This window comes from Neodiprion pinetum, chromosome 1 (genome assembly GCF_021155775.2).
Source record: "Neodiprion pinetum isolate iyNeoPine1 chromosome 1, iyNeoPine1.2, whole genome shotgun sequence".
NCBI classification, from domain to species: domain Eukaryota; kingdom Metazoa; phylum Arthropoda; class Insecta; order Hymenoptera; family Diprionidae; genus Neodiprion; species Neodiprion pinetum.
Genome location: NC_060232.1, coordinates 30,348,520 through 30,362,073, shown reverse-complemented (window position 1 = coordinate 30,362,073; position 13,554 = coordinate 30,348,520). Strand labels below are relative to the sequence as shown.

Below are 13,554 nucleotides of genomic sequence, written 5' to 3'. Positions count from 1 at the left end.
GTGGGAGCGGCCTGGAAGAGATGGATGCGAACTGTACGAGATGACGTATTTTTAGTTCCACTAATTGTCACCAGCAGAATGAGCGTTGCATTCGCCTAAGCTGCCACGTAATGTTGTGTGTCGTTAATGTGTTGCTTTCGTAAAATAATTATCGAAAAATCACCCTTTTCAAGTGAAATGCGTGCGTCTGTGATGTGTAAACCGTAACATCGAAGAATAATCTCAAAAACAAGATTTTTCACAGAGGTATGTGCTTTTCTATAGAGTCGAAAAAAATTCTTGAAACGCGACGTTCGCATACCGAGAAACAATTTTGTCATTTTTCGATGACGTTTTTAACCTTAGAACGCATGGTTATCATTAATGACGGCGCGTTTTTCACCCACACGACAGTACAGTGATATTTCTCATCATCCAAAATTCCGATCGTCCCCTAAATATATTTACTCTTGGCTGGCCGAAATTTGAGGTCAAGATTGCGGCGTGACAGAACTGGCCCGAAGTTTCTGGGTATCGTGTATTGGGTCAAGGTGCTCGATTTTTTAAATCATCTCAATGCCATGGATTACTTGAATCGCCACAATAAAAATTAGAGAAATTTTCCGCCTCGCATAAAAGGTCAATGATACTAGCTCCGTGTTACGTGATCCTCTTTGTCTCGAATTGAAGACGTAATTTATTTTCCCCCGAATGATTTTTTCAGATGCCACATATTGCACGCGGTAGCTTTGTCTAGATATTTGGCTAATGATCTATAACTGCTTCTGCTGTGAGGTCTGATATCCAATTATATCCATCAACGATTCTTAGATACATTGTATTGAGCTGATGTTGAGCCACATTCATTTCTCAGCATCACAGTTCTAACAATGTCACTTTGTTCATTAGTCTACAAACATATCTTTGACAATAATTCATCTACAATATTTAATTAGATTGAAACATTTCTACATTTTCTATCTAAAGTAATCACAGTCTTCACTCAATATTGTAAAAAGATGGGTCTCTGTACAAGTTGAAATTCTAAGTGGGATTATTAACAGTTGTGTCAAGTTTCTCAGCATGGTCAATATAGTCATGTCTGCAACATTAGGCTTACAGGCAAGAGCAATGCTGTTTAGTTTTTATTTATTTTCTATTTTTTCAACTAAGCCAGCTCATCTAAAAGATTGGTCTGTTTTAACATGTATTATGTGGTATCACCCAAAACTGGACTGGTCTATTTGCTCTGTAACAAACAAACAAACAAATTAAACGATCAATAAAATAATTGGTGCATTAAATTTTCATCACATAGTTATTTTACTTTATGTTGACGAAGTTATAATTTTTGTTTCAGTCATATTTAAACGCTGAAGAATGTCTCAGTCAAGTGGGTATCAGTACCAGCCATACTCAAATACTCCAGGATCTTTAAAAAATAGACCTCCAATGGCTAATGGAGAACCCAATACACCGCAACATGTACAGAATGGTATAGAAACTCCTCTATTCAATCTTTGTGATAGAAGTATTAGAACCAAACGCTTTGGTTCATTACTTTTCAATTCACTATAAGAACAACTTTTACCGATGGATATAAAATTTTATATAATTATGGATAATAATGAATTATTGTTAATTATTAACTGCAGGTACACCATCTTCTCAGTCCTCCCGCGACCCATCAAGAGAACCCTCAAGAGACCCTTCACCCACACACAATCAATATAGATCACAGATGCCAAGGTCATCTATGCCTCCCATTAATGGACAGCAAAGTTTGAGTAGGAACCCCGCTGCTTTACCTTCACGAATGGGTCAAATGCAGAACTATAGCCCTTCTGGAACGCCTCCGCCTCTTCAGAACAGTCCATCAAATGTTGCAACCTCAGTATCCAATGCCCCTATGCTTAGGCCACCTTATTCTACCACACAACCTGTAGATCAGCCATCTAACTCTCAGCAAATTTCCTCAACAAGTCAAATTCTATCCCCCAATCCTACTCAGACCGTGGCAGAACCTTCAATCCCTCCGACCTCGAATCAAAGCTATCCATTGCCAGGTGGATACGTAAAACCTGCATTTGTTGATAATGCTTCTGATTTGAGCAATGTTTCATTAACTGACAATGTAAACATCACAACCGTGTCGCAGACTGCATCTAAACCCCAAAGTTTCACACAGTTTGGACCAAGCCTCAGTCATACAGGAACAACTGTTGGCCAGGTTAGTCGAACTACTCAAAATTTATCGCACCAGCCGCCAACTCAGAATAACAGGCCACCTATGATGAGTGACCCACAAACATCATCAAATGTTGGAAATACGAGATCAAATTCAAATAAAAGTGTAGAAAGTGTGAATCAGCTGTCTTCAAGTTCATCTACACAACCGGATAGTAATCAACCAAGTCAAACTCCTTTCTTTCAATCACCGCCAGAGCAGCCCAGAAGTTCGACACAAAATATTTTTGCACCTCCAAATACTAATTCTGCCACGAGTTTGAGCTCTGCCAGTTTTTCTTCACAACCCGTCTACAGTAGCACGCAAAATCTATTTAGCAGCATACAAAACGTACAAACTAACTCCCAGAATGCGTTGGGTACGGTACAAACTGCCATTCCAAGTTCCCTAAGCACTCAGTATTCTACTCAAAATTCGAGTACAAGAAACTTGCAGACACAGTTTGCCACACCTAGACCTCCGACTACCCAATACTCTCAAAACACGATTCCAACAAACCCGCAAACCTCTGGTTCTCAGACACCTTATATGTCCACTATGCCATCCTCGACCCAATACAATACGAATCAATATTCCAATCCACAAGCCACGCGCGGCAGTCAATCAAATCTGTCTGGACCTCCTACTGCACTTAGTCAGAGTCAAAGTTCATATGGCAGCCTCCAAAATCTAGCCAGTCAAAGGAAGTATCCTCAAAATCCTTACGGAATACAAACACAACCGGACACAGGCAATATGGCAGGTCCTCCTCTGGCTCTACAGAAGCCTGTGTTACCACCACCAGCTCCAGTTGGTCTAGGTCAATATCAAAGTGGTCCCATCCAAGCTGGAGTGCCTCTTTTACCAGGACAACAGCCTATGAATGTAAATATGAAATGTCTGAAAACCAAATTAATACAGAATGCTTACTGTAATGCACATTATCATCCAATGGATTTTTTGATACATTCCATCACTTATCAGAGTACATTATCGGTGATGAACAAATATCAAATTTTGCTAACTCATGGTTGTGAGTCTTAATTTTCATGTAGTTCATACTTAGATAAATTTGTCAAGGACCATGAGAAGCTAATTCTGACATCACTCTATTAATGAGATAAGAAATAGTTACAATATTTGCCTAGCTATGTTGAATGCTAATTCAAGTTCATTCATTCTTATCTTTCCACCTTTGGCAAAGAAATACAAGATATTTCGATCTACTCACATATTTAACGAAATAATAGGATACTTTATTGTTGCCTTATCGCTATCTAAGGGTTGAGTAAAACTTGACACTAATTTATATTTTCAGCAAAATCAATATGTTATGCAGCCACATAATGCTGGGCAAATGTCTAATATCCCACTGGATAATATGGCCAAACGCTATCCAGGTTCTTACCCTGACCAGATGAATCAGTTAAATAGTCAAATGGGCGGTCTCAATGTTGCCCATTCTGGCTTCAATCAATTATGGGTGAGTTACTTATTGAAATCCATACCACACAAACATGTAGGAAAACTGTTTACACTTTGTAAATACTTACTTATTTATACAGTCATCAGTTATATGGCATTGCCATGTCATTTAGTTGCATGCAGTATGCATCTGTCAATTGCTAGGTTTCTATTAGAATGTATAACTTGTCATCATTTAAGCAAATGGGGGGGTATCTTTTATGTTACAGTACTGTATTTTCAATATTTGAGTTGACAGTATTAACTCGATTCAGATGCTTCGGGATTGAAATTTGATAAATGATTCAAGTGTATTTAATATTTTTCAAGGGGATGGAATGTGTTGACCTCTTACAAACGCGAAATATTTTACCAGCTGAAAGTGTCCAACCACCGAAAGTCAAATTACAGCAGGAATTTCTTGACAGTGTAAATTGCAGTCCGGAGTAAGTTATAATTTAATAATAACCACAGTACATTTGCCAAATTATTTCCCAAGTAAAACAATCTCACAAAATATTTACTATCATATTTTCTTTTGTAGTATTTTCAGATGTACGTTAACTAAAATTCCTGAAAGTAGTTCTCTGCTGAAAAAGTCCAGATTACCATTGGGAGTTTTAATCCATCCGTTTAAAGATTTGAACGTAAGTTATGTCTTGAATTATTGGATAACAATGGCATATTATGACTTGAAAGCATGCATAATAGTAATTTACGAATTCATTTTCTAATATTTGTTTTTATTATTTCAGCATTTGCCAGTAATACAATGCAGTACAATTGTACGTTGCCGTGCTTGTAGAACCTATATAAACCCATTTGTTTATTTTGTGGATTCAAAAAGATGGAAGTGCAACTTATGCTACAGGGTGAATGAACGTCAGTATCAGAACAATTCCATTCATATCATATCGAATTCCAAGCATATTGGTAATTATATGCTCATGATCTCATTTAATCTTTATTGGTAATTAAATCATTCTTATTTCAGTTCCTGAAGAATTTCAGTTTGATCCAGTTACTAAATCTTACGGTGATCCATCACGGAGACCAGAAGTAAAAACTAGTACTATCGAATTTATAGCACCTAGTGAATACATGGTAAGTAATTTTTTCTTTCACCAACTTCAAGTCTTTCAAATAAATGATCATGAGTATTTAATATTCTAACAGTGATAACTTATGTTGTGAATAGCTGTTCAAAAGGATGAAAAGAAAAGAAAAATTTTTAAATGTTAACATCATTCGAAAATTTGAAAAACTATTCGTTATTCCAGCTTCGCCCCCCACAACCAGCCGTTTATTTGTTTGTCCTGGACGTATCAAGACTCGCGGTAGAAAGCGGATATCTAAATGTTGTTTGTAACACGATAGCTGATGAACTGACCAGGTTACCAGGAGATAGCAGAACACAAGTTGGATTCCTTGCAATTGACTCTGCTTTACATTTCTTCAGTATGCCTGATAATGTATCACAGCCGCATGAGATGGTTATGCTGGATGTGGATGGTAATTTGTTTTTTATACATTTCTTTACTTGGTCTTTTGAATTCTTGTATTTTGAATATTATTATGAAACGGGTGAAAGTGAATAAATAAAGCATATTTTGTATCTTTACAGATGTATTTTTACCTTGCCCGGATAACCTCATTGTAAATTTGAAGGAAAGAGAGGAATTGATCAGAGATCTGTTGTCACAATTACCAGTTAAATTTCAAGGAACGCATGATACGAACTGTGCACTAGGGGCAGGCTTACAAACAGCTTTCAAGCTCATGGTATTCCAATTCTAATAATGATCATAATGTATTCCAATCCATCTGTGTTTAACAATAGTAAATCTTCCCCTTTAGTTGCCACGTTACACAATCTGATTTATTTTTCATGTACAGTCCCCAACTGGTGGAAGAGTGACGGTGTTCCAGACTTGTTTACCTAATTTGGGTCCTGGTTCTTTGCAATCTAGAGAAGATCCGAACAACCGATCAGGCAAAGATGTACCACATTTGAATCCAGCGACTGATTTCTATAAAAGAATTGCATTAGACTGCAGCGGGCAACAAATTGCCGTCGACTTGTTTCTACTTAATAGCCAGTACAGTGATTTGGCCACATTATGTAAGCTATTCCCACAACTTTTTATATTAAAATTAATATATGGTTATCTACCAACTTGTATCATGTAAGATTTTGTTGCAATTGTCGTACAGAACGGCATTAATTGTCGATTGTTCACAATTCATAAAGAAAAAATTATTTTTCAGCTGGTATGTGTAAGTTTTCGGGTGGTTGTATGTACCACATACCTTTATTCCGAGTGAATAAACCTCAGCATACGGATATGCTGGAGAGAATGCTGCGTCGTTATTTGACACGTAAAATTGGCTTTGAAGCAGTGATGAGAATACGTTGTACACGGGGTCTTAGCATAGACACATTTCACGGAAACTTCTTCGTACGGTCGACCGACTTACTTAGTTTACCAAATGTTAACCCAGATGCAGGTTTTGGAATGCAAATTGCCATTGAAGAGAATCTCTCTGACGTTCAAAGTGTTTGCTTTCAGGCTGCACTTTTATACACTTCTAGCAAGGGTATGTGGCTAAATTGAAATTTTATACTGCAAATTTTTAAATATATTGCAAGTCGTACAACTCTAGCCGTCTGCATGCTGTCCTAGGTATAATTTGACGCAATTATTTCAGGTGAAAGGCGGATTAGAGTACACACCTTATGTCTACCAGTTGCAGCCAATTTGAGTGATATTTTACATTCGGCAGATCAACAATGTATCATCGGACTATTGGCTAAAATGGGTACGTTTAGTCAATTGATTTTATTAATCAGCCGATTGATAGATTTATTGATTCCGTAACAGCCTATGGCATTGAAATAAAATTCTTAGATCTAAAAACTTCTGAAAGTTTTAAATAAAAACCTGTTGATGTCTTCGGATATTTTTTCATTTGGATTTTTAGGAACCTGAGGCATTCTATTCCCCATTTCATTTTCTTGACATGAGACCGAAAATACTCTATAAATTCAATTGATTTTTTCAATTTTCATGTAGCTGTTGACAGATCACAACAGTCTTCCTTATCCGATGCAAGGGATGCATTGATAAACGTTGCAATTGACGCTTTATCTGCCTACAAAGTATGTCAATCTGTAGCGTCTGGGAGTCTCTTAGCCCCAGGAAATTTGAAGTTACTCCCGCTTTATATTATTGCATTATTGAAATACGTAAGTAGTCATCAGTGTTGGTATATTTCATATTAAATTTTCCCCAGTCAATTATGCATTTCAAGAAGATGTGTATGTTACTTGAATCGTTAAATGTGATCTGAAATGATGTATGTTATAGATCGCATTTCGATCGGGGACCAGTACACGATTGGATGATAGGGTGTTTGCCATGTGTCAAATGAAAGCTCTACCATTATCTCACCTGATTCAACACGTCTATCCCGATATGTATCCAATCCACGCTCTCAATGACGAAAATGCGAAAGACGTCGATGGGAAGACATGCCCGCAACCACCACGGTTACATTTGTCTGCTGAAAAACTTGACTCACGAGGCGCGTTTGTACTTGATGCTGGTGATAAAATTCTTATGTACATAGGAAAAAATTTACACGCATCATTCTACAGTAACGTTCTAGGCGTTCAAGCCTTCTCCTGCATACCTGAAGAAATGGTACGTTGTGTTGTTCCTACAAACTTTAATGCCATCAAAGTATTCATGTGTGACTACAATAATGGAAACGGATCAGTCAAGTTTTAACAAGCTTAGTAGGAACTGGATACTGAGAAAAAAAATTTCCATCTTGTAACCCACATGACTAGCTCATAATGTTCTTGTATCCTAAAAATGAAATATCTTTAGGAGAACTCATTCTTTTAATCATACAGCAGTATTAATATTTGTACAGTTGTCTATGTGTACTTTATTCCAATGCGTTCTTTACAGTACGAACTGCCCGAGTTGGACACCCCTGAAAATGATAGAGTTCGTAATTTCATATTTAGTCTTCAAGAAGAAAAACCGTTTTACGCTTCCCTGCAGATAGTTAGGTAAGCTATGACTTAAAATGTCAATTTAATAGTTTAATTAGAAAAAAAAAACTGAAATAACATCGTATATTCACGGTCAACTTATATCGGGACCAATACTATTCATAATTCCATCAATTTATTCGTATATCCCGTATTTTCAGAGAGGACAGTCATTTCAAGCAGATTTTCACAGAACGATTGATCGAGGATCGTATTGAATCCGCGCTGAGCTACTATGAATTTTTGCAGCACTTGAAAACTCGTGTAAAGTAGCCGAGTTTGAAGGGTCTCGTACAACGCAAGTCTTGGAAAGACATTAAATAGTGTGAATATTTATATAAGAATGTAATTGTGAAATGATGAAGATTGATGATCGTGTGCGTTGACTCCGAGAACGTTTATGGATCAGTGAATGGTTATAACGATATCTAGGAGTGACTGTGATCGAAGAAGTGTTATAGAATATAGTAGACTGTATAGCACGCTAGATACAACCATTTTTATCTCACTGGTGGTTATTCCTCGTATCATTGAACGTCATCACGGATATGCCTAAATATTCATCAAATAACTATAATTCGAGGTGGATTGATATGCCATATACAACTATGTAATGAAAAAAATAGCCTTGTTTTAACTGCAAAGTTCAAGCATTTAAGTAATAGATCATTGTAATTACTATTACATCGTGTACTAGGAAACAATGATTGATAATGTTATATGTGATTACGTTGTCGTGTCTTATATTTAGTATATTCAATTTCAATATTCCACATTTTACAGCGCGATATTTTGTACCTATGGTAATGCCACTAACCACGTTTTAAGGTGTTTAATCAGGCGAATCAAAATATCACGCTATAAACTAGGTCTCTATTCTGTTTTGGGGGTAAACATGACTCAATCGAAAATTTTCAAAACAAAATTGCGCCAAAATGTTCAATTCTCATACCATGTACTCAGACGTGAATGATTGATTTATTTTCAACTTACGCCCAACCTGCAGTTCGAATAAATTTTAACGGTTTCAACATTTGTACACACACACACACGCACACATATATTCCAAATTTGTACATTCGGATAACTGAAAATTTTTTTTTTAATTAGTTCATATTATTTATAAAATTGAAATTGTTTGGCAGGAGTACGTACATGGAATATTGTACCATATACATATATACATATTGTACAATAGATTATAAGTAGTTCCAATATTGAGAGTGGATATAAAGAATTTGTATTCCTTCTTTCAATATTGCCTGACCACGATTGTATAATATTTATCACGTTACGTAATAAATGTAAGAAATAAGGAAAAGAAAACGAAATAGAACTGCTGCACAGGACATCAGGGCAGTGAAAAAAAATCGAAGCATCACTTCTTAAAACGTAGAAATAACGAAAATAATAATGATAAATAAAACTGAATGAAAATTATATACATAGTTACCTATAAGAAAAAGGGACGAAAGAGTCTTGTATTGTATTAAATTCGTTATTATTGGATTTCAAGAGTTCACCTTCGCTTGTTATATCTAAATAATTACCAATTATTGTTAAATATTAGTTACTATGAATCACGTATGTACATTATTATACAATATACGGGAAAAAATATCGTAACATGTATTTGTAATCAATCCTTTCGTTAAAAATGATTCACTCAATGCAAATAACTTTTTTTTTAAACTAAAGTAGTTGGTATTTCGAGCAAGACGTATTTATAATTATATGCATACATAAATAGTTTGAAGATAAACCCTAGAAATAGCAAATGAATTCCTGTTAACAGAGATTCTCTGTAGAATAGTAGATAGATAAGACAAACTGTTACTTCTCCGTTGATTCATCCACCACGATTTATCTGCCAGAGATACCTACTCTCATTGATATAGTTTATACGATATCAGTGCCTATTCTCTTTGCTTTCTGCTGCGGAGTTTGTGTTTATTTACGCCCGACGCCCTTTGGAGGATATACATGTAGAAACATCACTGCTTGTTTAGTTGCATGCCAGTGATCACCGACTGTGTCAGTGATATAGGTATATGCTTTGATTGAAGCCATGTGAGGCGAATGTGAAAACCATGGTGGGAGAACCTACGTTCTTCTGTGTTGTCACGTGGTACCTGGAGTACAAACGAGTCGTGTAATTGGTCAAAATTCGTGGTAAAAATCTTGAATGCGGATGCTTGCCGCTTGGCACAGATTATAGAATGAAAGTTTGCTGTACCGTCAACACGTGAGGAGAGCCTGAGTTCGTTTTAATGAATGATTTATTTAATAGCAACCATTCTGATTCGGATTCGGAATTGAAGATAAATTCGAGTTACGCGCAAAACTACAACAATTGGAGACAGAAAGAGGAACTGAACAAATGTAAATATTACCTGCTAAGTTGAAACGCGGTTAACCTCAAACGTCGTTAACCTCAAAATACGATTTCTACATAAATATATGTGTGCTTAATTTTATAGTGAAAACAAAGTATGGTGAACACATCAAAGATCTTCATACCTCAGACGAGGATTCCAGCACCTCGGAGGAGGAGGATGAAGATGGAAAAGTAATAGTTGGCAATTTATTATACAATGTGTTCATTTCAGTATGACTGCTTAGTTTTTTCTTTTCGTTGTATTTTGATTAATAATAATATTTCTTCAAGGAATTGACTGAGGCATTCGAGAAAAACTTTTACAAAACCTTGGCATGCTTAAAAAATAAAGATCCTCGAATTTACGATGAACAAGTTACTTTCTTCGATGACATCGAACAGTTGGAGGACACCTCCAAAGCGACGATTAAAGAGAAAGCTAAAAATAAGCCACTGTTCTTGAGAGACTATGAACGGAAAGTTATGCTCGAACGAGATGGTAAATTTAGCGACAGCGAAGATGAAGATACTCTCCAGCAAGAGAATAATCAACCTTTAGCTCCCACTTACGTGAAAGAGCAGCTCAAGCTGAAGGAAAGTTTTAAAAAGATCTTGGAGGAGGATGAAGATGATGAGACAGCTGATCTTCTCAAGCCAAAAACAAAATCTGACGAAGATGAAAAAAAGGTTTGTTTCTGTCGGGTATAGAATTGTCAATCAACATTGAATGGGTAGTGTCATTGTGTTAAATTTGTTGTCTTATTTAGGAGGAAGAAGCTTACAAAGAATGGCTGAAAGGTCAGCATACAGAAATCGATGGGGTGGATAAGAAAGAATTAAAACCTCTACGAGATTTTTGGACTGATCCAAAACTAGATCAGAATGAGAAATTTCTTAGAGATTATATATTGAATAAGAAATTTTTGGATCAAGACTTTAATGATTTCAACCCGGAATATGATTTGGTGGTTCATGATAGCGATGAGAATTTGAGTGAAGATGAGAAGAATATTGAAATACAGGAAGAATTCGAGCACAAATATAATTTTCGATTCGAAGAGCCTGATCAAGAATTTATAAAGAGGTGAAAATTGCTGACATTCCAAATTGTAGATGTCAGCACAAATTTTGTAACATTGGTAATGACTTTAAATTACATTCTAATTCTAGATATCCTCGCACGCTTGAAAATTCCATGAGACGTAAAGACACACGGCGTGCTGAGAAGAGGGTCGAATTAAAAAAGAGAAAAGAGGAAGAAGCTGTTCGAAAACGTGAAGAACTAAAACAATTGAAAGCTCTCAAAAGAAAGGAGATTGAAGAGAAGATCGAGAAGTTGAAAGAAATTACTGGTAGATGACGCTTTTATAGAGTTGTTATAAAATTTGAACACCAAAACTTGTTTCGAAATAGTAATGCCCCTAAAAATTCATCAATAAAATTTTTACATAATTTTATACTTGGTCGAGAATCTTTGGAGAATTCTAACAAACTTTTGAAAGTGAAACTTTGCAACATACTGGTGTTCAAATTATCTGCATAAATATGTTGCTTTCATGGTTGAAGAACGAACAATAATTTTATTGTTCCCAGGCAACGACGATATACACTTTAATGAAATTGATTTGGATGGAGATTTTGATCCAGCCGAGCATGATCGTAAGATGCAGGCTATGTTCAGTGACGAATTTTATGCTGCGCCCGAAGGCGATCTGAAACCGGAATTTCCAGACATTGATGAAGAGCTAGATATTGAAACAACCTGGGATAAGTATGATCCAAAACAAGAGGAAGTAATACCGGAGACCGAGCGTAATAATGGACCACACTGCGATGACCCAGATTTCAATGTAATCCTCATTGTCCTTTATTTAGTCTTCCTAGATTAGATAGGTGTGAATATAATATGCTATTTCAGATGGATGCAGATTACGATCCAACCAAGACACTGCAGGAAGAATTGATCGATTCTTCTCGAAAAAAGAAGAGAAGAAGACGTAACAAATTGGCTGTGGCAGTTGCTAAGGAGAAGCCCACTTTCGATCCAACTGGAAATCCGTCTTATCAAGCTTATTTAGATCAATATTACGCTTTGGATTATGAAGACATGATCGGTGATCAGCCTTGCAGATTTAAATACAGAAACGTTGTCGCGAATGATTATGGGCTAACTATAGACGAAGTGAGTTGTTTTGAACAATTAAAATTCAGTATTGCTTGAGCTATTTGTTTTAAACTGAGTCAATCCTCAAAACGAGAAAAACCAAGTATCACGTAATAATACAGGACTTTGTTGCAGATCATTATGGCTGATGATAAAGAATTGAACAAATGGTGTTCGCTGAAAAAAGCGCTTCAATACAGACCTGAATATCTCGAGTTGAATGACGTTACATCTTACCAACAAAAAGCTCGTAATGAAGCGTTAAAAAAGAAGATATTCAAAAGCATATATGGGTATGCATTCTTTTTATATATTTATTCATCCCAGGGTAACAGAATTTTAGTTGATTAATAATAATCTTTTTTAATAACCTTGTATGCTTGGCCCATGTACTCATATTCGTGTATACAATTCGGGTAAATAATTATTGTAACACCTCAGGCCCAAAGAAGCAGCTGAAGGTACAAAGCCAAATCCTGGTACCAGTAATCAACAAAATCAAGAAGTACCTAAGAAGAAAAGAAAACGAAGTAAGCGCAAGAATGTTGCTACCGCTGAAACTGATCCTGCCAATGAAAACAATATATCCATTGAAAGTTCTGAGCCTCAGTCTTCAAAGCATGATGTTGACGAACTCAAAGTTACAAGTAAATTGAAGGAAAATGTTACGAAGAAGAAGAATAAAAAAAGAAAAATCAGAGAAAACGGGCACAGTTTCATAACCGAAAATGCTGACCAATCACAGACACAGGTAAAACACACGGAAATCAAATGCAATGAATCGGAAGAGAAGAAAGCTAAAAAAGGTAAGCTAGTTAAAGATAAAAAAGATGAAATCAATGTTCACAAAGAACCGAGTAGTCAGATTTCTCGAAAGATCAATTCTGCTAATGATTCGGTAAAACAAAACGTGAACCCTAAGCGTAAACAGAATCAAAAGGGTAAAACTTCGAAGGATGATAAAAAAGGTAAAAATAAAATGACACATAACAAAGTAATAAAAAATAAGAAGGATGTGGTAACAGATTTGAGTGCAGAGAGATTGAAGGCTTATGGAATCAATCCGAAGAAGTTTAAAAATAAGTTAAAGTATGGGAATAAAAATTAGTGTCGCACATTCAATATGTGTTCAGCAACTAATGTACATAAATCATTGTTATTACAATCAAAATTTTTATGAATCAATGTTTTCTTATAATATATTCCTAATTGCTTATTTCATTTTCATAAACCCGTGCGTTAGAAACGTGGTATAAATATCCAATGACAAACTTTATCAT

At 35.8% G+C, this 13,554-nt stretch overlaps 2 protein-coding genes across 3 annotated transcripts; both read left to right on the top strand.

The window, feature by feature from the left end:
• Positions 1–82: 82 nt before the first annotated feature.
• Sec24AB (Protein transport protein Sec24AB) lies at positions 83–9,359 on the top strand. Of its 2 annotated transcripts, XM_046610096.2 has the most exons (17): positions 83–246; positions 1,340–1,474; positions 1,635–3,091; positions 3,525–3,689; positions 4,001–4,116; positions 4,215–4,317; positions 4,426–4,552; positions 4,665–4,774; positions 4,951–5,182; positions 5,295–5,452; positions 5,567–5,792; positions 5,939–6,268; positions 6,380–6,490; positions 6,745–6,917; positions 7,039–7,374; positions 7,648–7,751; positions 7,895–9,359. In XM_046610096.2, the coding sequence occupies exons 2-17, from the start codon at positions 1,360–1,362 to the stop codon at positions 8,004–8,006; spliced, it is 3,975 nt and encodes a 1,324-aa protein (XP_046466052.1). In that variant the 5' UTR covers positions 83–246; positions 1,340–1,359; the 3' UTR covers positions 8,007–9,359. The 2 variants fall into 2 exon arrangements, with proteins under 2 accessions (XP_046466052.1, XP_068990753.1); XM_069134652.1 differs by lacking the exon at positions 3,525–3,689.
• Positions 9,360–9,771: 412 nt separating this feature from the next.
• LOC124211248 (protein KRI1 homolog) lies at positions 9,772–13,472 on the top strand. The gene is made up of 9 exons (XM_046610111.2): positions 9,772–10,115; positions 10,214–10,302; positions 10,402–10,797; positions 10,878–11,194; positions 11,281–11,462; positions 11,704–11,960; positions 12,029–12,292; positions 12,410–12,567; positions 12,716–13,472. The coding sequence occupies exons 1-9, from the start codon at positions 10,004–10,006 to the stop codon at positions 13,380–13,382; spliced, it is 2,442 nt and encodes an 813-aa protein (XP_046466067.1). The 5' UTR covers positions 9,772–10,003; the 3' UTR covers positions 13,383–13,472.
• The last annotated feature ends 82 nt before the right edge of the window (positions 13,473–13,554 follow it).

Coding starts and splice junctions, on each gene's coding strand:
- Sec24AB (XM_046610096.2), top strand. CDS start 1,360: ATGTCTCAGTCAAGTGGGTATCAGTACCAGCCATACTCAAATACTCCA. Junction 4,553..4,664: donor ATGCTACAGGGTGAATGAAC/GTCAGTATCAGA, acceptor TTCTTATTTCAG/TTCCTGAAGAATTTCAGTTT. Junction 6,269..6,379: donor TTTATACACTTCTAGCAAGG/GTATGTGGCTAA, acceptor CAATTATTTCAG/GTGAAAGGCGGATTAGAGTA.
- LOC124211248 (XM_046610111.2), top strand. CDS start 10,004: ATGAATGATTTATTTAATAGCAACCATTCTGATTCGGATTCGGAATTG. Junction 11,961..12,028: donor GCGATGACCCAGATTTCAAT/GTAATCCTCATT, acceptor ATGCTATTTCAG/ATGGATGCAGATTACGATCC. Junction 12,568..12,715: donor ATATTCAAAAGCATATATGG/GTATGCATTCTT, acceptor GTAACACCTCAG/GCCCAAAGAAGCAGCTGAAG.